The sequence below is a fragment of the Apteryx rowi genome, unplaced genomic scaffold (genome assembly GCF_003343035.1).
Source record: "Apteryx rowi isolate R43461 unplaced genomic scaffold, aptRow1 scaffold_395, whole genome shotgun sequence".
NCBI classification, from domain to species: domain Eukaryota; kingdom Metazoa; phylum Chordata; class Aves; order Apterygiformes; family Apterygidae; genus Apteryx; species Apteryx rowi.
The window spans coordinates 378394-403778 of record NW_020450474.1 but is presented as its reverse complement, the minus strand read 5'-3'; the positions used below and the strand labels follow the sequence as shown (position 1 = coordinate 403778).

At 36.7% G+C, this 25385-nt stretch overlaps 1 protein-coding gene across 1 annotated transcript in view; it reads left to right on the top strand.

Moving 5' to 3' along the window:
- CNTNAP2 (contactin associated protein like 2) overlaps window positions 1-25385 on the top strand; it is a gene marked incomplete at its 5' end in the record, with an annotated part of 659794 nt that overhangs the window by 454392 nt on the left and 180017 nt on the right. Inside the window, one exon of the mRNA XM_026074688.1 lies at window positions 19325-19452. Coding sequence (XP_025930473.1) covers window positions 19325-19452 — 128 coding nt within the window. The remainder of the gene's footprint in view (window positions 1-19324; window positions 19453-25385) is intronic.

Sequence of the window (25385 nt, the reverse complement as noted above, 5' to 3'; positions counted from 1 at the left end):
AAAAAAAAAAAAAAAAAAAAAAAGAAGGCTTTTAGATACTTTTTTGCATCAGGTTCCACACTTGATGGGGATGTTTTCTTCAGAGCCATGTGCAAAAATATCATATCAGTTCATTACTCAGGTAGTTGAAAAACTTCCATTTTTAGAAAAAGAGCCATTCTTTGTCCTTTTCTCATTTTGCTCAGCTGATGATTAGCACTGCAAAAGACCTGATTTTAAAAAAGGCAAGTGTTCTCCAATATTCCTCTTTCCTTGGGAACTGTTATTATACACGTATTGCATTATTTTATTTTAAAGAGGAAGGTTGCTTCGACAGTCTAGGGTAAGCACTCAGAGCAATCCAAAGCAAACCTCTCATAAACTCTGCAAATTTGGTAATAAAGGCAATGGCTCTAACACCAACAGAAGAGGCAAAAACTGCTTTTCTTGTATCCAGACTTGTAAAAACAGTTTAAATTATATAACTTGTATTAATATCAGGAACTAGGTTCTTGTTTGATCAGTTCATACTTCCCCCATTTTTTTTTGTGTTGCATAATCAGTGACTGCCCCAAGATTTCCAAACTACTAGTCATCTTGTAAGTAGTCATGGCTTGACATTTTTATCCCAACCCCCCCAAAAATGAATTCTCTTGCTTTTTCTTTCCTTTGCTTCTTGTTTGCTCCCAGCATACTATAACGATGAAAATTAGTAAATCTGAAAAATGTGATCCATGGAGCTCCCTTGAAATTTGTAAGAGTTGTCTGAGTGTGCAATGAAAACTTTGTATATCAGGTCCAAGATTATTCATTACTTATATTTGTCATCTCTTTTCAACCTAGTCTTTAAAATAGCATTAGAATGGTATATGGATTCTGTATACTTTAAGGATGGATATATGGATATACACATATAAAGTATCTATCTTCTGCAATTAACTTTAAAGTCATTTTGCATGCAACTTTTAGACAAATCATTACACAACACAGAAATAAGCAAGCTTGCTAATGGGATTCAGATGTTATTCTTTTCATATTTTACTGAAATGTATTACTGGGAAGAAATCATTCTACCTAAACCACTATCTTGGGACAGCTAATAATGTGTATTCATTTGCATTATCACAGATACTATATTTTGCTCTGCTTTGGTCAACTGCAACAAGGAATTATGTAGTTGAAATTGTTTATAAGATTATATTAAATGTAGATTGAGGGAAAGAAAATCTGTCTTGAGTTATGAGCTGAGGTTGCTGCATAAATTATACAGTTGCCTTCATTGAAGTACCCTAAGTATCTGAGGTATTTATTTATTTATATCATTAAAGAGAAAGTAGAACCAAATGAAAATTTAGAAAAAGCAAAGAAAAAGCCAATTTCTCAGCAAGTTGACAAATACTGTAAAGAAAATGATAAGATAAAATCTGCTGGCAATTGTAGAGAATGTGATGAGGAAAAAATGTACAATGAGTATAGAAAACTATAGGTCTATGATCAAAAATTTTCGTGTACATTGGAAAAGCATGTATTTATTTTTAGCTACTATTCCCATGAAACAGAGCTGTTAAAAATGCTATCACTAAAATGTAATCTCATATCTAGAATCAGTGTTTGCTGGGTATGACATAAAATGTGGTAATAGCATATAACAGCCCACAGTTTGACTGTTGGGTTAACACATTTTGCAAAACAGTGTTCAAGTATCTCATGTCAAATCCAGAATATTTATCCAATGTTCCTGAATGAAAATGGTATCAGAAATGTTAAGAAGATTTTTATAAGATTTGGAAACCAAATCCAAACTCCTAACGGGCACAACAAACTTACCAACTAGTGTTCTTAAAATTGGCATTGTCTCCTGCTGTCATTTTTTTAGTTAAAAAAAAGCTCAGAACAGGACTCTTTTAGTCTCTGACATTAAAAAAGGGACGTTGTGAGTTCCTTTAAACACTGTGAAAAAAAGCCAGCAAAATAGATACYGTCAAATGAGGTRAAGGCTTTGCATCAAAATAGCAGATAGATAGATGATGGCAAAATGTGAACAGAAAATTCAGAAATCTTATTTATTAGCTTACTTTATTAACCGTGAAATTACCATATGAGATGATTGTGAAGCAGAACAGACGTATAGGAGAAACAGGAGATACCTTCAGCTAGTGTCCTGGAAGCTGGAGGTAAAGCAAAAGGACCTTTTGAGTAATGACAAACATTGGTATGGTTAACTCTAAGGTAAAGAACTGGGCAGAACATTGAAGAGACTCAGATGAGCAAGAGAAGCTAAAAATTTCAATACTTTTGGTAAAGGCAGATCAATTCAGAGACTGACTGAGAAATGTTAAGATTTGTGCTATACTCATCTATACATACATGGAATCATCAGATCACAGAATAACTTGGTCTAGGAGGGGCCTCCAGAGGTCATCTAGTCCAACCCATTGCTCAGAGCAGATCTAATCAGACCAACTTGCTCCAGGCTGTGTCCATGTGAGTCTTGAGCACATCCAAGGATGGAGATCCCACAACCTCTCTGGGTGACCTGTGCCAGTATTTGACCACCCTCATGGCAAAAATATTTTTCCCTGTATCTAATCAGAATTTCCCATATTCTAACTTGCCCATTGCCTCTCTGTATGTACATATATGTGTATACATGCGTGCATATTTATACATATATCTATATGCACACATTCTTGTTATATGGAGATGATGTAAGGACAACAGGGGCCCTTTGAAAGACTGGAACATTTGACTTAAACCAACTACTGCTGTCTAAATCAGCTATTCTTAACAACCTTTTGTAGTCCCAGTTATCCTCCCTGTCACCAAAGAACACTACTGTTATGAAGATAAACGCTGAAGCATGTAAAGACATTGATAGTTACTGCAAACTTCTAACATGTGACTTAGATTTTAATTTCCTCTTGGATTTATAGGAATGGGATAAGAAATAACTTTTAAACTCAACTATAGCTATCATGGTCTCCAGGCTGAGTACTGAAGGGTTTGCAGAGCTTGCACTAGTTAGGCTTCATAATGCTGTGATTTTTCAGTTGTTTTCTACCAAGATATATTAGATGAAGTACTGTTGCTGGTTTACGTGCATTTCCTGAAATCTGTGGATCTGATTTAGTTGAAAAATGATACAACAGTCTTAAGACTGTATAAAATCTGTAAAAGTACAGGCCTGTTTTCTGTATTTTGAAAGAAGACAGAGTATTGTGATTCAAAATTCAACTCAAAATTCAAGAGTATTGTGATTTATTTCGTAGACAAATTCAAGAATGTTTTGGTGGGTTATAGGTTACCATAAGGGTTGGTTTACTTTCTGCATGTAAGTGGTCAAAACAAGCTGCTGTTTGTTGTAGAATTGGTGATATGTCTCTTCCTTACGTCTGTGTCAGTTTTGCTCAAGCCATCAGCAAAGAACATGATAAAATATATGTTATAGGGAAACAAAATGTAAGCAAACGTGATTTTGTTCTTGGTTTCATTGTCAGAGTAGTAGTTCAGCTTCATCTGGTAAATGAATTGCATGTTTTTAGAATGTTTGTGCTAGTCTTGTATTTTACTACTCAAACTATATACGCTGATTCACTTTTTTAACCAAGGAAATTTTATATGGAGCACTTATTTGTAGGTGTAAGGCGTAACAGCAGTGGAATGAAATAGTGGAAGTTTGTAGAGAGTAATGAATATGCTGATGATCAGTATCATGTTAGACAACAAGGAAAATTATGTGTTTTTTAACATAATAATACAACCTTAGTGCAAAAATGTGTATAGTCACATCTACARACTGTGATGCCCAGAGGTTTATAAAAGGCCTCATATAGAGTTGTTCTCATGGTGATTGATGATGGTCATCTGAAATTACAACAGACCTTCATATAGAGGGGACTTTTAGTATTCCTGGAAGAATGACCCAGACTGTTCATTTTGGGTGTACAGAGGAATTACAGGAAGCCAGAGAAGGTTGAAAACAGAAGACTTTTTTTATGCCACCTCAGAAAAGTAAGTCTGATTAAAGAAAAAAAAAAAAGACAAGGTGAGCAGCTGAGCTGTTGTAGTCAGGCAGGACCCAGCAATGAGGCAACAAAGCCCTAAAATCTGTGAAAAAGGAGCTGAGACTCCTTTTAAAGACCACAGCAACTGATCTGAGGTACCTTTATGAACTCTCCTCTGAAGAGAATTCAGAAACAGTGATTGTTTTAATCTCCATTTTATAATGGAGAACAACAAAAGGAAATGAGAAAAATGAAGAAAATGCAGAGTGATTTAATTAGGGGATAGATGAAAAGTGGAAGAGCTGAAGAAGGTAAAGAGTGGGGCTCAGGAGAAAAGGGGACAGCTGGAGCAAGAAGCTGAGGATGATATGTGGGAATTCATTCATACGAAGATCAGTTTTTGGCAGAAGCTCATCCTAAAATGACTGTTACTGATACTTGAACTGTCACATTCAGGATTAGTTTGATGATTTCTGTATGTCATTGCATCATATTATGTAGACATACCCTGAAAAAGCAGAGAAGCAGGAGCAGACAATTTAGTTTCATAATCTTTCAGAGAAAGCACTAATTCCCTTTTGTTTGTGAATCACCAAATATAATAGGGCATTGATCCTTGCTGGGTTCTTGGGCTGTATTTCATTAAATGAAAATAATTAATAATTGTGAATATACTCTCACTTATTCTGCCTCAGAAGAGAAACAGTTGTAATGACAATATATCATAAAATAAATCTTCATTATACAAGTAATTTATTTCTAGTAGTTTTTTGTTATACAAAAATAATGTTTCATGGAGAAGTCTCAGGACAGATATATATCACTTTCAGAAGTGTCCTGAGGGAGGGGCAGGTGTCTTCCACAATTTATCAACTGTATTTCAGAAGAATGCAAACAATATCATGCAAAGACTTGCTCTGTAATTGCATTGTTGAATATTTGCCATTCCTGTTTATCTTCTAGAAAATTATGTCTGTTAAAATTATTTGTATTATTTATTTTTAAACCAGCTGTGTTAGTGGCTGCAGTCAAAGAGGTGTCAATAGCATATATTGGCTTTGGGGGTTTCTAGACCTAAAAATACAAAGTTTCCAATGCTAGCTCCAAATATTTGAAAATTAGAGATTGATTCAAATATAGGGATTACTGTCTATATTCACTGAACAGTAAGCAACAAAAATATTTTGCCACTAGATAAAAACATTTGTTAGGCAGTCCATAAAACACCGTTGCTAGCTGTGAGCAGAAATACTTGTGCAAATCGGCTGTACTTGGAAATACCAAAGATAAGTCATTGGATGTTCAAAAGGAAATGCAAGCTACTACGTAGTAATGTTCCTGTTACTGTTGTTTCAGATTTTGCTCTAAGGAAAGGGATTTTCCAGYCAATCCCTTAACACAGTAGCATGAGACTGATGCTTTACTGCAGTTGGAGAACTGAGAGTTCTTCTTTATCTAGCTCCAGACCTGAACAGACATTTCAGAGGTGGTGCTACCACTTTTTCCTCAATCGCTTGTCTACCTACACAAGTTGCACCTTCGCTTTTGGCAAAGCAGGAAGAAAGTGTCTTGCCAAATAGGAAAAGCTTTGTTTTGACAGGGGGAAATATGGCAGTATAGAAATATGACAGTGTAGAACGTCCTCTTTTAACCTCTCTGAAAACTCCCAAATTAATTCAACTGAAATACATTTTTGAGATTTCTATAATGGACTTTGCTAAACACTGGAGTGTAAATATTTGGATAATATTTGGATTAAATATTAAATATTTGGATTTGAGTCTATCTCTAATGATACAGGCTATAAGGATTCATTTAGAAGAAAAGCAACTTTATTCAAGGGTTGACATATCCAAAACATTTAGAAATTGATTCTATTTCTCGTTATTGGTGATAGAAATGTGCTTTTGGCATAGAGAATGGGGAGCGCATTTCCCCAGAGTTGGGGAGCTTTTGGAGAGAGAAGATTCAGGGCTGAAGTTTCTGTGAGAGATTTTATGACCATTGTTGCATGCTATTATTTGTGTAGAAGAAGAGATGGCCACTAAAACTGTGAAGAATGCAAACTGACACTTCATCATATTTTTATGTTTGCTGGGGAACTATATCAGCTTTTTATTTGTGATGTCATATTCATCTTCTCTGTCAATCTGGACTCATAATATGATTTTAGCTGCTAGGGCAGGTATTCTTGTCATCTATACACATAAATATCCTCAATTTTTCCTTGCCAAAAAGACCTCAAAGATCTGGTTCGACATTAAGGCCTGTCATAAACTGTAGTTTATTTTTCTGTAGGCAGTCAGTTGGGGACCAGCTCTTATTTTATCTTTATTGAATATTTGTGAGGGTAGTTGAATGACTAACAATTTGAAGCCCTTTCTACTGTCATTCAGGATTTTCTGGAAAACAAGATGGCTTACTTGATCTCAAGGGTTCTCACCCCCTCCTCCCCCCCCCATTTTTTTTTTTTTCAAATAATGCATAGTAGAACTTCCAGGATACATAATGACTTTTATTTTAATTGTAACTCCCTAGAAAAGACTTCATCCCAAGAAAATGCAAGTCTCATGGAGGCACTAAAAGTTTCTGTTATTAGCATCTAATCTTCTACTCTGCTAGTTTTTTCACTTCCAGTCAAGGAAGTGAGCAAGAAAGAGAAATGGGGGAGTGCAGTCAATTGCAAGAGTTTTGTCACAGTATAAATTGAGTGATGGAAATTGCGCGCTGCCTGTGTAAACAGAACGGCAGAGTATTTTGAGGTTGCATGAAACATGTTTTCTTTCTTTATAGGAAACTAAAGCAAACCCAAAGAATCTTATTTTAAAGATCTCAGGGGTATTTTTTTAAGAAGAATCAACTGCTTGATGCTTACTCCTATTGCCAGAATGAATGTTACCCAATAATTCAAGAAACATTAAAGTGTTTTACTTTCTGGTAACATTGCATCTTTAGGAGTTATTACATGTTTCTCTAATGATTAGTGAAGGTTAGGCTAAGTGGTTCAGTTCTTAGAGAGTTCAACAAATCAGTTGGTCATTCATACCTAGCTTTACTTAAAACTTTCTAGAGAACCTTCTACTGATGTACTTATGATATTTATAGCACCTACCTCCTCATGATTTTATATGATTACAGTTTCTGCTTCTTATGTATTAATACTTAGGATCACTTGATCATGTATAAGGTTAAGTATAAACCTTTATAACCTCAATACATATTATGCTAATACAGCTGAAGAATATATCTTCAGATCTCCAGGTTCTATTGCATCTGTTGTCAGTGTGTCCTTTATTTCTTAAAACAGATTTTAGTTTGTAAGCAATATTTGTTTGTTTTCTGAAGACCTTAGAAAAGAGCGCGTACTCTTCCTTTTCTGAACTCCCTTTCTTAAAGATAAATAAATTATACTTATTTCACTGAATCTATTTCAGTTTGTTTTGTGCTCTTAAGATCTTCCTTCAGATGGTGTCATTCCTAGCTCAGAAGGAGCTGAGATGACTGGGTATTGTTGCTGAACACGCATAGGGCTACTTCTTGTCATTTAGGAAAGAGGAAAAGAAAGGCATGTGAATATACAACAGAAAGCTATGAACATACCTGCACAGTGCACCGGAGCATGGCACAGGGACACCCAAAGCTAGCTGCAACTATGCTGATCAGTGTGAGGTCAGTTTAAAACAGATGGAAAAAAAAACACTTCTTTACWTTGCCAGTAGTAAACTTCTGGAACTTGCTGCCACAGAGGGTAATGCAGGTAGACAGCATCAATAGGTTCAAATTTAACAAATTCATGAACAACAGGTCCATAAATGGATACTATAAGCCCGGGGCAGGAATGTGCCCTGTAACATTTTTAATACAATGATGGTGCCTGATGGGGGAGCGAAAGGTGAATGGATGACAAAAAGTGGCCAGGCCTGCCTGAATAGCAGCTCCTATCTCCACCATCAGCCCTTGCTGACGGATGGACCATTGCTGTGATTCCATAGGACATTTCTTTAATTCTCACATTTTCCAGCAAGCTTTTAGCAAGGCTTATTTGCCCAGGTATGATCCTCGCCAGCGCGGCCAGACTGCTTTTCAGGGCCAAACTGTGATCTTTGCACAGCATTATGTAGACAAACTAGTTGTGGCTGGCAGCGGCTTGGTCTGTGTTGTATTCCAGCCTCCCATGCTAAAAGGTTGTGGTATCATTTTCTYTGAAAATATGTTCTGGTAAACATGAGCAAGGAAGAACTATTTATGCTAACTGTCATTGATAAGCACAAAAAGAAATGGCCTGTGAATCAATTATTTATGAATGTATTAAACCTGGAAATTAGGATTTCTAGCCATTGCAGCAGTTCTGGAACAGATTTCAGATGAGTATTGGGGCAGAGCAGACAAATGCTTTCTAAATCAGGATATGATGTGTTTCTGAAGAGGATTAGGCAGTGTGGCTGCCTGCAGTACTACAGAGCTGTCCTCAGTTACTGCAGCCTCTGCAAGCATTGGCTGTGTGGTCTTTGCTCACTGGCAGAAGTGATAAATTTCCCAGTATAGCTATGTCCGTGGGGCAACTTTTATCTCATAGGCTTTTATTTTAAGGTAAGAAGCATCTGCATTAACTACATTTAAGCCATCAAGAAAGAAAAAAAATACATCAACAGTTGGCAAATTAAAATATTTATTCTGTTAAAGTGCAGCACTGCATTGTCAGGGCCCTGTGTGCATCAGCTACAGATGCTGTGGGACCTAGGCCTCTGAACCCAAACTGTTGCATTCTAATTTCTGTCTTTTCCCTAATGCTGATAAAAGTGTGTCAGAGTCACTGCCTGAGAGATCAGAGAAGCGTGACCTGGTTGCTTCAGGGTCAGATTCCCCGCAAAGCCTGCCCAGGACTGCTTGGCATCCTGAAAGGCACCGCTCCTCTGGTTAGAGGGGAATTAGGACTTCACACCCACTTCATCATCATCCTCTTTTGGCCATGACCCTACTGTCYTGGGTTGCTGGAGACCTGGGGCCAGAGCTTTTGCAGTCCATGCACTCAGGGCCATGATAGCACATGCACTAACACGGCAGCATGCGGCAAAGGAAAAAGTCTTACAGGGAGATTTCTTTATTTGGGGGATCCATCTTAAGGATTGTGCTAGGAAAAGAAGGGCTTAGCTCAGGGTGCATTGCGTTAGGCAATGAATGGTGAATTCTGCTAACTTCATTTCAGTGGAGGAAAGAGTGGTTATGTGTAATATAAGAAGAGAAGAGGCTAACAAGAAGGATAGTGGAAATCCATGGAAGCAATAAAGTGGAGTAATGTGGCGAATGAATAGGTCACTAATCTTGTATAAGTATGGTCAACAACATGCTAGACAAATACTTGCTATTCTACAGTCAGTGGAACTGCAGCAAAATGGCCTGAGATTTTTCTACACAAGGGCTTCTGAATTTGGCCTAATTTTTAATAACAAGGGAGTATAAAAGGTAATACTTTCCCTCTAGCCCAAGTCCTGGTCTCAGTCACTCCTGTGTCTCATAATGCTTTGAGTAAGTGCAATGCCTGCAAAAGAGACTAACTAAAGCACTGCAGAAGCCATGACACAGTCGCACATATTGCAGGAATACAATTTTTTAAAACTTCACCAAGTCCCTTGTTTAGTGTCCTTTCTGATTTCCCCTGTTACTGGCACAATGTATATGTGTGGGTATATACACACACAAACAAGAGGAAAGGGTATCATAAAAACATGAAAAGGCCATAAAAAGTTCAACCCATGGATCAGGTAGCATTTCATTCCAGAACAAGGTCATCTGCAAAAGCACTGAAAAAAGACTGATTGAAATGAAATTAATTCTTACAGACATATGTCAGTGTTTACAAGCAGAGGGAAAATGACAAGTAACCATGTTTTGCTTATGCTTTATAGCGCAGTGTTTACATAATGAAAAAAAGACATCTGTTAATTACCTCTATGCTGCACCATTGCTTTCAGTGTGCTTGTACATCTTGGAGCAGACAGTGCCAAATAATTGTGATGAATGGGGGTGCATTTAAAATGTTGTATAGATGGATATTTAATTCTTCTTCTAACTAAAGAGCTTTCATGATAATTGGCACCACTTTCCTTCCTCAGTAGATATAGCAACATTACACATTATGTTTATAGCACAATTTGTAGATAATCCTTCAAGGTCTTTTGTTGGATTTTCTTTTGAGGTTTGTGGTTTTTAGCCATGGCTGTTACAAATTTCTTCTTCCATTTGGCTTTGACATAGCTTGATGTTTAAAAAAGCTGTTTGTTCCCCATGTTCTTGCAAGTTACTGGTTAATTTAAAGAGTCTAACTGTCATAGTTCTTTCAAAAAGAAAAAAGAAGAAGAAGCAGCAGCATTAACCTGACTTCACTATATTATGAAGAGATGTTTTTAAGCAGTTAGGAAAAGGCAGCATTTATTTTACAGCTAGAAACAATCTCTCTATTTATTAGGTAGGTCTGAAGAGAAAAAATAATGATTTCATCTATTCCAGCTCTGGGCAGCAGTAGGTTAAGTAGTCTTCATGCTGAGTAAGAAGCCACAAGCATATGTACAAGCTCTCTGGCACATAATAGGGAATCGGTAAAACTGGCCCCCTGTCCTGCTGTGATAAGTGACCGTTTGAGAGAATCATCACTCTTGTTGGTTTCCCTCCTTCCCCTCACCCGTGAAAGTAAAATAGGAAACTCTCTCCTGGAGCTGAAGGATGGGACTGGAGAGAAAATTAAAGTACAATGTGATAGCTACCTCTGAATAAGGACTGACGGATAACTTGGGTCTTCTTTGGATAGTCTTGGGTCTTATACAGTATTTCAAGAATGAGAACTGAAGCATTTTGTARATACAGAAAATAAGATGTTGTGTTTTTATATGTAAAGGTTGAGTTCAGGCAGAATAGAAAGAGCTTACTGAAAAATAGACTCAAATACTTAAATTTTCTTAAGGTTCAGTCCAGGCTGGGTTGGGGCCTTTATAGAAAAGAAATGAATAGTTTAGTAGTCCATTCTCTTGGAATTTTACTTTTAATAGTGTATGACATTACTTTTTCCCCACCTTTTGTCTCTTTGTTAGTTACTGAGTTTATTGTTTGGAACAGGAATACTGGCATCTTGTATGTTTATGTCCCACGTGATGGTTAGCAAGTAACGTAATTATTCTGTGTTTCCGAAAATGTCACCTGTGATACAGAAGTAAAAAAAATGTAATTTTTTACAGAAAGTAGAACCCGGCACACCAGAGTATATAATTTTTCATGTGAGACAGCTTTGTGCTTACTAACAACCTCTATTTTGAAAGAAACCCAAAAGTAAGGCTAAAAGGGCTCAGATATCCTCTATATTAAGACTAAACAAGTCCAGCTGAAACAATAGTTTAAAACATAAAGGCAAAGAAGAGGGTGTGCATGAAAAATGCTTGAAAATACCAGGAGATATAAATTTGGAAGATCTACTTATCATATGGATGAAGGAGATTTTGTGAGATTATCTAATCAAACATCCTGCCCCAAGTTGCAACCTACGTTTTTCCCAAAATTATGGGGTGCTGTAGTTACAGAAGCAACTGAAGAACTGAGCTAAATTACAGCACTCATGTTCACCATGGTGCTTTTGGGTGAAGCAATGCTGGCTATGAGAAAGGGAATATTTGCCATGTTATCATTAACAGCATTTTCCTCATGAACTTCCTTCAATGAATAATCATGTGCACTGGATTTCCCTGTGAAAAGACAGATTACATGTTAAATTGGATATTGGTCTATAGACATTGAGGTAAATCAGATTCCAAATAAAGTTAGCAACTGCATACATGGCAGATGGAGCAATCAAGAGATGGAGACTAAGGAGGCAGGAGTGAAGTGAGGAAAGGAAGGAAACAGCCAAGCTTCACTGTGGATTTCAGTCTTGTAGGAGGAATATCCATGGATGTGATGCATAAGGATGAACTCTCCAAGGGAACACTTGGCAGAGTTAAAAGGAAAAAAATGGGAGTAAAAGAGCTGAAACGATCTTTCTGAGAGATTTTGAGGCAAACAAGTACAAAAGCTAGAACATGCTGTGCAGTTTAGTTTGCACTCTCTTGCAGTAGCTAGAAGAAAGACTGGTAACTCCTGTTCCCTGATGCAGAAGCGATCCAGAAAGTTGCCAATATTCCAATGAAAGGRTTGGAGGAATGGTAGATGTTTAAAAAACTAATTTTTTCTGAAATTTCCTAAGTGCAGAAAGTCACATACTTCATTAAATTTTCTGGCCCACATTCTAAACTAACTTATGCATGTTAGTACCCTATTGAAGCCAATAGGCATATATGGGCTGAAGTCAGCCTTAAATATAACCATCTGTTATTTTGCTGTGCCATACTCAATTATTTTTATTTAGCTCTTTCAGTCATATGAAATAAAACTGTCAAAGCTGTCAAAAGCTCCAAGAAATGAAACCTCTGAGCTGCTGCTCTGAGATTTTTAATATTTCTTCCAGTACAGATCCCCGTGCCTTAAAAAATCCTGCCAAAAGCACATTTGGTGTGATAGTTTGATACATGATCCCAATGCTTGGGATAATTAGTTAAATAGATAACTGCAAGGAATTCATCATATATATCTGCAAAAATCTTAAAGTAATACATACAATAGTACAGATGTTAAAAGTATACATTTCATTAGATAATCACTTCTGGTGTGCACACAGTAAAATGTTACACTTCCTGTTAGTGACAGTCATGATGTTAGGTATAATGCATTCAGATGTACAAAAAATGTAATAAAAAATGCTTGGGGTTATAAAATTAGAGACTATTTGAAACAGATGGTAATACTCAGTAGGGTTCTTCCTGTTTTTTTTTTTTTTTTTTCCTCTGAGCTGAGGTAGTTTGCTGTTTGATCGGAAGTTTCGGAATTTGTGAATGGATGATGGAATGGATGCAGGTTGCAGTGTCACACTGATTAGGAAGCAGGCATTTTACTTTCTAGAACATGTTAAACCCTCTGAATAATTGAATGGACTGTTTAATTTGTGTCCTTCTTTTGATTACACCTGTTTAGAACATCATTTCTTACATTTCCATCATAAAACAAAGCATTTAAAAATTGTTAAAAATGGACTGGAATTCTTTTTAGCATTGTGGATTTGGGCCCATCTCCACTATTTCTTTGGAAGGAAAATGTGAACAAATCCTTTGGAAAAACCGATTTTTCCCTGAAGTTGAGCTCAATTGTTCAAAAGAGCAGGTGGCCCAGTTAGGCATCTCCAGTATTTGCTTTTTGCTGTGATTATTCAGTTTCTCAGAGATTCTCATTTGAGAGGAAAGTCCAGCAATCCTTTCAAGCAAGAGTCCTGTAGAACCAATCTAAACTCTCTAAATCTCCTTTCTGATATGTGAGATCATTGGGATATTTTCTGGACTTTGAGGTTCCTTCTGAATTTGCATGGATTCTGTGTCTCACCTCTCGCCAAGCAGAGAAAAGGAAAGAAATGGAGCAGGCTTCATGTTAACTTCTTAACTGCAAAACTTTCACAGAAGCTCTTGCATAAACTCCACAGTGATATGGAGTTCTATCACCAGGCATCTGAAAGTGTTCAGTTCAATCCCACATGCCTGATCTTACTGAAAAGTGTTGTTTGGATGCACTGTCTTTAAAAGACTCATGATGTCCAAGATTCTTAAAAAAACAAAATCTAGACATTATTAACTTTGAAAAGTAACATTATGAATTTTATTACCAAGTTTATGAATTATATACTCTATACCTCATCAAGTATTCATTTTCTGATCACTACTAAAGCATATAATCCTCATAAGGATGTTTGTAATAATTCAAATTAACCTGGATTTAATTAAGAGGGTTGGTGTTAAAGGATTATAACAAGATTTGAGAGGTGTCTAAAGGGGCAAATTTATTTTATAATATAATTTTAAAGCTTTTTCAACTTAAAGGCCAGGGGAAAGATAGACAGTTCTTAAAGTGGAAAAAGGAGATCTAAGTCTCTAGCCCAGAGATAAAATGTGAATTAAACTGGTCTCCATATGGTTAACTTAAACTGGTTAATTTGAAAAGAAGAAACATTGAAGTTCACATTGAAATGTTAGAGTCACTTGTGCTAAATGCAAATTCCAATGATTTTTCACACAGCTCATTGTCATTAAGGGAATCTTAACTTTGTTTTTCTTTCTCCTAGTGGGACTATTTGTGAATATGATGCTTATGTGTTAAGACCTTTTAATCTATACAATCTTTTTAAATTTCTAACAAGGATTACTTATGTCTGCTGCACAATCAGCATCATGTCTTTGATATAATTTCTCTTTACTAAAACATGTCAAAGGAGGGACTTGTTTATGTTTGTAATCTGGGTGCTGGGATGAGATAGTCTTTGATCATATTGTTGTAGATTTGCAGGAGGTGAGTGCTCTCCAAAARAAATCCAAACTGCTTCCCTGTTTTGCATCTGCATTTTCGACTAAAACGAAACAAAACCTTTGCAAACCTGGGTTTGCCTATGGCTAGCAGCTCTAGCTGCACACGGGCTTTGCTTACCTAATAAAAGTACTGATTATGTGACAAATAAGCAAATATTCCAAAAGATGGTGGCACTTTCCTCTCTCCTTTTTTACCACTGTGCTGGAGAGGAAGCTACCGCACTAAAGCAGAGCTGGACTTGTAAAGTGAATCCACTAGCTGGGGATCACAGAGGACCCAAGACAGAAAAGCACTTCGGTATGTAATTAGACATGCATCCATTTTGGGACCCGAGACCTTAGTGTCTTGTAAAACTGAATCATAAACAATACTAAAAGGAAGCTCAAACCACAAATATTAGCAATGGAATAGATTTATATTTTAGTGGAAGAAAGGGTGAACTGTCTGATTGCTCCTCTTCAGTAAGTAAAACTGTGTAGGAAATAACTTAAGAACAATCTTGATGGTAAGAGTTCAAACTTTTCCTTCTTTTTGCTGCTAGGAATATAAGAACAATGTATTTAATACTACCTCGGCCCTTCTGATGCCAGTGTGGTAAAAACCTAGAACTGAGTTATGTTTTTCTGTCAGTTTTTATGATCCTATATAGTAATGTGAAGTTTTCCATAATACCCCTTGGCAGCCAGATCAAGGGTGAGTCATTAGCTCCAACTTACTCTATAAGGGGATGTGAGGTGACAAGACATGTAGGACATGCAGGAGATCTATCTGAGTCCCTGAGAAGAGCCAATTCGAGCGGGAATGAAAGTTCTCCGCCTGCCATATATTGTTGGCACTTTTCAATTTGCAAGAAGGACAGTGCCCTAGGAACAGGCTGTATCTAAAAGTACATTTTTGGTGCTGCATAGTATGTATATAAAAAAGTTAACGAAATTTTATCAAAACCTTCCAAAAGTTAGCTAGTTCTGCTTTAATCCTGGCTTTTGTTTGTCCTGTTTTTAATCCTGTGAATTACAGTTTATGTATCTGCAAGTAACTAGCTTCCAGATTATTGAGACTGCTGCCAAAATTGCATTGTTCATTAAAGTCGCTGTAATATTAGTTCTTCTTAGCAGTTCTAATTTAAATAAAATTCTTGCCAAATATTTTTGGAAGAAAGAAAACACTAATGCTTGGTACATCTGTACCCTCCACAATGTTTTTTTATGGATGTACTTTTGCAGATATTAGCTGAACTGAACTGTTTTATACCTCTCTCAGGTTATGGAAATTCAGGGATTACAGCAAAGGTGCTTCCATATTAAAAAGTTGGGTCTTGTGAGAAGTGGACAATTATATACCCTTAGAATGGAAATACTTGTGAGTTTATATTCTTCAAATCACTAATAATAATTTTATAATACCTGTTTAATACTGCCGTTCAATCCAGTAAGTGTCTGATTTGCATTCTCAAAACAATTCTAGTTCCTCAGGTCATGTAAGCATATCTTTAAAAGTAAATCTATTCCTAATAGTACATTCTTTATGTGTTATTCTGTGTAGGACAGGACTGATAATTAAGTGCAGTACCTTTACTGATGTCTAACAAAATTGGAGAAGATAAATGACTCCTGTATCAGAAGTCTGTTTATGTAAAATCATTATATAAACAAATTAATAGCAGTACAGAATATTATCATTACTTTGAATAAGTCATTTGCTGACATATGCACAATGCATTTTTTTACAAACCACTGGATGCTTATAAAGAGTAAGTAGATGATCTTAATGAAAACAATGATAAATCTTACACTAATATCTGCTGCTTTCATTCAAAGGGACCCTGAAGCACTTTGCAGACTTTTATATATAGGAACAGAAATTAGAAATAGAAAATTACACTGAGATTTCATCAATATCCCGTGGTAATAATTACAGGGTTTGATCAGATTCATTCATCTCCCATTTGGTTATTAATAGGAATATGACACACTCTGAATTTAATCTTTTTTATCTTAAGGGGATTTTTTTTGGTGAGGAAAAACTTCAGAGACTTTCTCCACCCTCTTAATATACAAAGTTTTTAAATACCAGCAGAAGCACTATCACTTCTAGGAATTGAGTGTTCCAGCTGTGATTATTTCTGAGTGTGTAGTACAAAGTCAGCATTATAATCAGTCTTTGGTTTATAACTTTTTTGACTTTGTCAGCACTGATCAGTATGTCCTCAGGAACTACAAGTACCTCAGAAAAGCATAATACAGTCATGCAGTTTCTCAAGTGTATTTGTCTTTTCAGTGCACATATGGGGCAAAAGCTACCATTATCCCTTTTTTGTTAAGAGCAAATGAACTGTACGGGTTCTGGTAGAGAAAAGTCAGCTCAGTTCTCCCAGCTCGCAGTCTGGTACTCTCACCACTCAATGGCTTCTCTGCAGAGGAGAAAGTATTTCCTACAAAGATGAGACAAGTAACCAATTACAAGAAAATAAGGCTATTCCTGAAAATAACTATAATGTTTAGTTTTATTACCATGGCAACAGCTTTACAGTAATCATATCCTTAAATACATAAATAAACCATTAAAATTAGTAGAAAAATGATCATTAAAGAAGAGGGGGCAAACCATTACTACTCCTTTTTATTTCCTTGAAAGCAGTGAAAGTTACTGGTGACAGGAAAAGGACTGCCCTTTGACATTCTTATATGTAGCTGAAATATTAGCTCTTTTTGTGAGAGAGGAAGGAAAGAAGTGGAATGCCAGTAGTTTTCTTTTTACCATTCTTTGAAGAATTCATTATTTTAAAAAGATGGCTCCATCTTTAAAGCTTTCTTTGAAAGAGTAGCAATCAGCAGAGAAAGCCCTTCTCAGAGGAAAATCTCAGGAAGAGTAAAGTGATGACCTACATTTATCCTCTATTAGAAGGGAGTAGGTCCCATAGATACAGGTGTTTAGCAGGGATGGGACACTAGGATTATGAACCTGGCTTTGCTATTCACTCTGTTTTTTTCTTAAAGAGAAAGTCTTTAATCTCACTGTTCTTATATCTCCTGTCTACGAGATGAAGGTAATGATACCATTGCAAAGGGCATTGCAACCTATAGATGAAAAGTGGTATGCTACAACCTAGCAGAGTGTGCAGGAGAAACCCTTAAGGGTTACTCCTCTTCATTTTCCTTCTTTTCTAGCAGTCCCCTGTAGCAGTCTCGACAGCCTCTGTTCATAGCATCTAGTATAGCTGTGTCTAACCACAAACGGTTAATGATCTCAGCAATACAAAGGGCCCAGGGTGATAGGCAAGTGCTCTGAAGGGGAAGAATATACAGGTTTAAGAAAATACTCCTCCCTTATTTTCTAAAAACACTTGACTTTTTCAAAACTGCAGTCATTAAATCTCTGATTACTCCCTTCATCACAGAGAACAGACTCCAGTTCCAATGAGCTGTCATTCTAAAAAGTGATGGTTATTTTCTTAATTACTTTTGTGGCTTTTCTTTTAAAAAGTGTTTTATCGTCCATCTCTTTAGAAGGACTCAGTGAGACTGGTGACTGGAGACACTGTATCTGGGCTAGTGAAAAACTCTGGGCATTATTGCAGATCAAGCAAATACATGCTGTGCTTCCCAGTTAATCGTGATCTAATGATTCAGATCATGGAGTCATCCAAGTCAGAGATGAAAAAGACTTTCAGGTTCCTGAAATCCTTTCCAATTCCCAATTATATTCATGTTATGCACTTCAGTATCTTTTCTGGAACCTGAACTCATCCCTCATCTTATGTTATTGTTGAACAAAGAAATTAATTTCTAGATTCAAAAGTTGGCTACTTTAGACACTGAATAACATGGAAAGGCACAACTTAAAAGAAAGAAAGAAAAAAAAGAGAAGAACAGGACTCATTTTGCCTCCTCTAACTTTCTTCCGTTTCAAAAAGTATCATCTTAACAGTACTTAGAGTACATTTTCCTGTATGGCTGTTTCTGGCTTCCCATGTGTTTATGTAAAACAAACAAACAAAAAAGCACCTGACTGAGAGGTAGCTAATTAAATTTGTTTTGTTTTATTTTCTGTTTGGAAGGAACAGCCTTCAATATGCCAACTGGAATCAGATTCTGAAATGGTAAAGAAAAAATGGTATATCTGTGCATAGTGATTTGGTCTAGGCAAGAAAAAGGTACCAGGTTGCTCAGTGCAGTTGAAATGAGGAGCTTCTAGATGTGACTATAAATTGAATTTTAGGAATCTTGCTAACTAAAATGTGGGACTCAAGGATTGAGCAGCAGCTACATACTTGTTAGATTCTCGAATTTAGGTTTTTGGACTTAGACACTTAATGCTTGAAATGACAGGACTAAGATGATAAGTCTTATCATATAATTATTCCTTATTTTCTCTTTTTTATTAGTATAATACTAAAAATATTGCATGCAGTGGAAGCAGTTTGCTTGGTATGTGAGGTTGTATCTTTAGGATAGTAACTGGCTACAGTTGGAGCAAAAATGATACACTTCTAGAAAGTGTTAGTATTTCTTGTTTTCCTCTTACAAGACATCAGCAAAGAAATCAACAGTGACCTGTTGCCCAGTTGGTACAGAGCTGGTCAGTCTAAAAAGCAGGAAGACACATACAATTCAAGCTCAGCCCAGGACTGACCGTGACGAAAGCTGTTAATCTGATTTTGTTCCTATGTGACAGTAGCTGCTATCCAACTGCTTTTTAGTAAACAAGCACTATTATTGGTATAGTAGACAAGCACATGCCATTTGAGACCCATTTTTAGAGGATAAAATTGTATTGGTTATTGCGTATCTATTCTTTCAATGATTAGGTCATTGGACTATAATCACAATGGAGGAAAATATTTTTTATTTTTATATTTTATTTTTATATATTTCACAATTAATTTCTTTTTTTTCTCTTTCTCTGTAATTCAGGAGACAAGACACTGGGATGTTGTCATACAAAGAGCACCTCCCAGTGAGTCAAATAGTGGTGGGAGACATTGACCGACCTGGCTCCGAGGCCAAGATATCTGTGGGTCCCGTTCATTGTCAAGGAGATCGTAAGTTGGCTGGTTTTCTTCTACTCGCTCCTGAGTAGAAAGCAAACATAGCTGTAAATTGCTGACTTTGTAGACCTCCCATGTAGATTTGAAGTAGCTGTCTGCACAGAGACTTTTTTCTATGAAAGCATGACGTGATTTGAGAAATTTTGTCTATGAAACTGCATGCATAACGGCTTATCTTGTCATTTAAAGTGTGGATATTTGTCTTTCTTTTATGGTAAATATGGCAACTTTGATTATTCAACCAAGTTTATGTAGATATAAACAGTAATACAGATTGCATAAGAACAGCTCTCAACATCTGTGCTTTTGTTGAGTGGTGTTGTCAGTGCCATTAACATTGTATATCACTGTAAACTGTGTTTATAGATATAAAAATAGTAGCAGGATGGCAAAACATATCACCGTAAGCTTTGATTACAGCTGTATAAAGTTTGACAAGATTGTTATCAAGTGTTATCCATATCAGGGCTAGATGTTTCCATGTAAAACAAGGGTTATTTTCTGTAGCAGTGTCTTGTTTCCAGGTTGAGTTCTGAATAGGAGGTATACATCCTCCAGTTTGAGCAGCAGGTGATAGAGCAAATCAGTATAATGGATGAAATTTCCACTTCACAGGGAAAAAATGTAGGGATGCAGTTAAGAGAATTGTACTCTTCCTTCAATCTRTTTTGTATTTCACAGGATGAAATTCACCACTGAAAGCAGAGCAACTGTCTAAGGCCTTTTTCAGCCATGCTTGAAAAACTTAAAACTATATGCTATTGGCACACTCATTATTCTCTGTATTTGGATGAGATAGTATTATAAGAGGTGCAATGAGGAAAGGTTGCCTGGTTTCATTTACGATAACTACTATTTGCATAATCTATCCTCGGATATAGCCAAAGAGTATTATAACTCAGCCTATGAGATTGCAGCAATGTAAAAATATTGAAGGGATGAGCATAATATTATTTAAGTTGAACAACATGGCTCTAAACAGTGTCCAACATGGACTTGGGCTGTCCTCCCTCCTCTGCCCCGTTGCAGCTGCATGCTTTGCATTTGCATGTTTCTAAGTACTTTATAAAGGTCGGTATCATTATCCCTGCTTTAAGCTAAAGTAATTAATCTGAACTGAGAGGAAAATGTGTATTCAAAGTCATCCAGCAGGGCAAGTATAAAAGAGAGTTTTCTGGGTCCCAATCCAATGCTTGAAACTGTAGGCCATTGCTCACTGATATGATTGAATGTACTTAGCCTGTTTTTCTGTTTGTGGTCTTTCTGGGAAGCACATATAATCCCGCCAGCTTTTGTTAATGAGTCTGATACATAATGAGCAGAAACAAATTTAATGGGATATTTGCAAACTTTCACATCACCTATTTGATGCTTGTTATTTATGGTTTTGGACTAATCACAAGTCACTTTTTTGCTTGTTTGTTTCTCAACTATATTTGACAAACATTTTCATAATAGACAGTTACAACTGATGACTAAGAAATAACAAATAGCATCTTTCTTGCACATGTATTCTTCATATCCTGAACATGAGTGCTACTATAAATACAAATCTCTAGCGTGTGAGCCATTTCTAAATATCAATATGAATGAAACCTCATTAGAGTTGACAGTAGTCTTTATTAGAATGTACTGAGTAGAAGAGCCATTTGGGGAACTGAATGAGTGTATTCCTAATGCCCCAATTAATTGAATTTTCTGTTTGAACTTTACAGATATGATTTAGTTTATAAAAAAGCTTTGCCTATGAATATTTGTATTTATTTCCATGACCACATATTATTGTCAAGAAGCTGGTATAAGTTTTCTCACAGGGAAGAATAAACCCCTCTGTTCATTGCAGTTAATAAAAGCTCCCATTTTACATTTATAGGTGTTGGCTGCTCAGCCTGAATTCTTTGTCAATGCCCAGCTCTGATAATCCCTTATCATTCCCTACACATTCTCCTTCGTGTTCTTTTTTGACCCTGTATAACAGTTGCTGTACCTCAGGCCAGTACTATCTCACCATAGATTAGGGCTTGCTGGAAAAATTTTCTGTGGGAAATTCCAAAATTTCAAAATGTGTTTTTGTTCCAAAGTGAACAAAGAGCCAAAATGTTGAATTTATAAAGGGATTTCAGAAAATTGAATTAATCCATATCTTGATGTATTTCAYGCATCAAAATGTCATTATTAACACTAAAGATTTTGACTCTTTTGACATGGCAGAAGTTCAGTCACACATATTTTGTATGTAGCTATCATTGTATCATTTATTGAGGGTGGTAAATTAAATTCAGTTAGAGGTATGAAGACGGGGAAAGAAATATAGATTTTTGGTCTGGTTGGAAGGAAGTGGAAAAGGTAAGAATGCCTTACCAGTCAAATAAAAATGTATCTATTTAAGAGGATTTCTCAGTGTGGTAGTAGAGCCTGCCAGTCCTGTGAAGACATCCCATTGCCCTGAGGGTTGTCTGTGGCATGTGATGTATCAACAAGTAGTCCAGGAATATTTTGCAGCACATGAGGGGCCCCATTCTCAAATCAGAATTGCAGTATCATTTGCCATCAAGTTCATATCTACTTCTGTGTCACATCTGGAGACACTGATATGTAATCTAGGCTCAGTCACAACTGTACCTGAGAGCTGTAAGAGTACAAGCTACAGAGCTGCTGTCCTTTGCACTCTGTAAGGACAGAAAGCTGAAAGCATGGTATTTGAGGGCAAGCGATACTAAAGAAAGTAAAAATATGTGTTCCCTCATGCAGTTTGCTTCCTCCTATACCCAGCCTAACTGACTTTTCAGCAGCAATATGAGAGCTTTGAAAGACACAAATTCTTAAAGAATCAATTTATCAGTTTGGGCCACACTAATTAACCATTCTTACATTATTGATTGACTAAAGTAAATCTGAAAATCATTCATCTCAGTGCCATTTGTCTGACACAAACCGTGAAACATTAGGAATGTAGTGCACTTACTGCTGAATTATAATTGTTCTCCTATTGCAAAAATTACTAGATTGAGATTCTTCCTTCAGAAATATAGATTTTATTTTGGTCCCACAAATGACATTTTCATTATTCTATTCCCCTGATTTATGACCTGATTACAGCTGCTTTGGGCAATCTTGGACTGTGGCTATTGCTGGAACTAAAATCAGAAAACTTGGCCATGCGTCATTAGTCATCTTTGTGTTGCAAAAATATTTTTCATTTTTGACTGTGAGTCACAAAACAATATCTACATCATAAAAAATAGTCAGCAAAAAGAGCTTTTTTTACCCCTCTCAAGATCTGCTTAAGGTGCAGTGTTCCACCAGAATGATGATGACTCTCGTATATCCATCTGGTCATTGTGGCAAAAAGCCCATGAATCTTGCCTGGGGCCTGTCTTGTACCTTGAATAAAATACCCAAGGTCTCTCCTTTCCATTTATTAGCTTAGTGTTGAGAAACACTTTCTAAATATCACATGATTTTTTCTAAGTGGAGTCCTAACAGTAGGGCAGACTTATCCAATGTTATGGAGAACAGGTGCATAACCAGGATATTCTGCAAAGTGTTATTTTGGCAGTGTATTGCATCTAAAGATCAAGCAATGGTTTTCAGCAAATGTCAAGCCTATCCAGATTTCAAGCGAAAGTTTCCTCCTGCCATTGCTGTATGAGTGTTGTATTTTTAAAATGGCAAAGACAGATCATTAGTGGAGATTTTCAAGTTCATCTAAGCTGAACTGGAATCAAAAATAGAAACAGGAAAAGCAAAGTGTCTATGTAACTTTGGCATTCCCCAACCCTTTGACTCTATAGTAGTGTTGGAGACTGCTCTTTTTCTCAAGGGAAGATGTCCTATGCAAGATATAAAAAAGGGCTAATGAAAAGCTACTATATATCATCTTTGCTCTTCAAGTACCTTTGTGACTTTACAGACATATTACAGTTGTATTAATACTAATGCAATAGCACACGGAGTCCTCAACTCCATTGCATTTGTCATTGTCCAAGCCAGTAACAGAAAGATTTTGCCTATCTCTTTATGTTGCTTCACTGTAATGCAAAGAGGCTATGGTAAGAAATCTGGATCATTCTTCATGTCTTATAGAATCAACTCTGCATCTCCTCTGACTGCATTTCAGACTGGATCCCACTTTTGGCCTGTTGTTTTCTATGTGTCTGTTTTGAAAAGTAGTATCTATTAATTGTGCAGCTGTTCCCTGTATCTCTTCACACACTGTATAGAGCCATAAAGGACAGAATACCTTTGACCTCCCCTGTCTTCCACAACACTGGGCATAACAAGCAAATAAAGAAGCGGTTTCTCCATTCCCACTCCATTTCCACTCCACTCTGTTCCATTTCCACTAAGACTCCTCAGGCTAATTATTGTATGTCATAATAGATTCAATGTGATCAGATGGCACGCACAGCCAGTTCGGTACTAGGTGATCTCATTGTTAAACACAATCTCTTTTTCATGAGGAAAAAGAACATTCTGAGATCATATCTGATCATTTTTCCAAGGATCTTTAAATCCAGAAAAGCTTAGATCAGGTTGTACATAACTAATCTGGTCAGGTCTTTTCAGAGTCAGAGAATGTGACAGCCACCACAAAAGTGCACAGAGTTTTAGCATTAATAAATACTCTCTCAAGCAAATATATGCTGAAAACAAGGCAGAGGACAAGACACTGTTCAAAGTCAGCACTACTGTTTTGTTACATCAGCAGCCCCAGGACTGATAGCCATGAGAGCAGCGGAAGTTCACCAGACAAAGTCTGAAAGCAGTTCTTGGGTGATATCATTAGACTTTTTTATTTGGACAAATTCTATATTTCTGTCTTTATGAATTTGATTTTGTTAATACTTTTATGTAATAGGAGAAGTTAGATTTTTATTTTCATGTACAGTTTGGTGTCCTCTGAACAACACCAGTTCAAGGATGGTTCTCTCTTGCAATGAGTACTTCAGCTTGAAATAAAACCAAACCCAGGTACAGCAGTATGGGCTTCCAAAGAATTATTAAACCGCAAACCAAAATATTGCCACCTCTTCATGTSTAGCCCTTGGGCTCAGATCAGCAGATAGGATACAGCTCACTGAGCAGATCAGCTCTTTTATTCTCTGATGAATCACAAGGAGTGCTCAGAGCTATCTTACAATTTTGCAGGCTCATATGATTTCTAGAATCTATGAACAGAGAGAGATCATTCTCTAGAAAGGGAGCAGGTACAGAATTCATAAACAAAGAGGAACAGTTTTCCAGGAACATGTTTGGGAACCCATAGAGACATTTGACAAATACAAGCAAACTGGTCCCAGAAAACATAAGACTCAACGTACACATCCTGGAGCTTGGAGTCCTCAGGGACTCCAATAACATTGGAGTTACTGTGCTCAAGTCCTCTGATAACATTTCACTTACTGCCATTCCAAAATTCCACAATGTCAATCCTAATCAACAATACAACTGTATTTCAGTTGTTCAGATGTAAAAAAAGCCTAAGGGTAACAATAAACTGCTTCTATTCCCAGAGGCCATAGGCAGAGTATGTGTTGCCAATAAAGAAGGGTAACTGAGATGCATTTTCAGCTGTGTGAGTGTCAGCAATAATGTKAAGGACTTTCTGAGAAGAAATTCTATGGTAGTGGATAGTCTGCAGCTTTCAGGAGAGAAGTACTGCTCAGCTGCTCAACTGATGCTTCTCACCCCATTTTCCAGAAGAGGTATTGTTCTCCAAGAATGTAGAGCCGTTAATACTGCTATAGTAACTCATTCTTCCAAGTGGTTATCAGCGTAGACTTAACTGACATGGATTTTGAATTGCAGCAGAACTGAAAGAGGGTTGTGGCTTCCTTATGTACCTTTCACCTTGTCATTATACTAGGATATCTGATATACATGGACTCCAGTCCACTGCGTAGTTCTTTTCACAGTGTTCATGA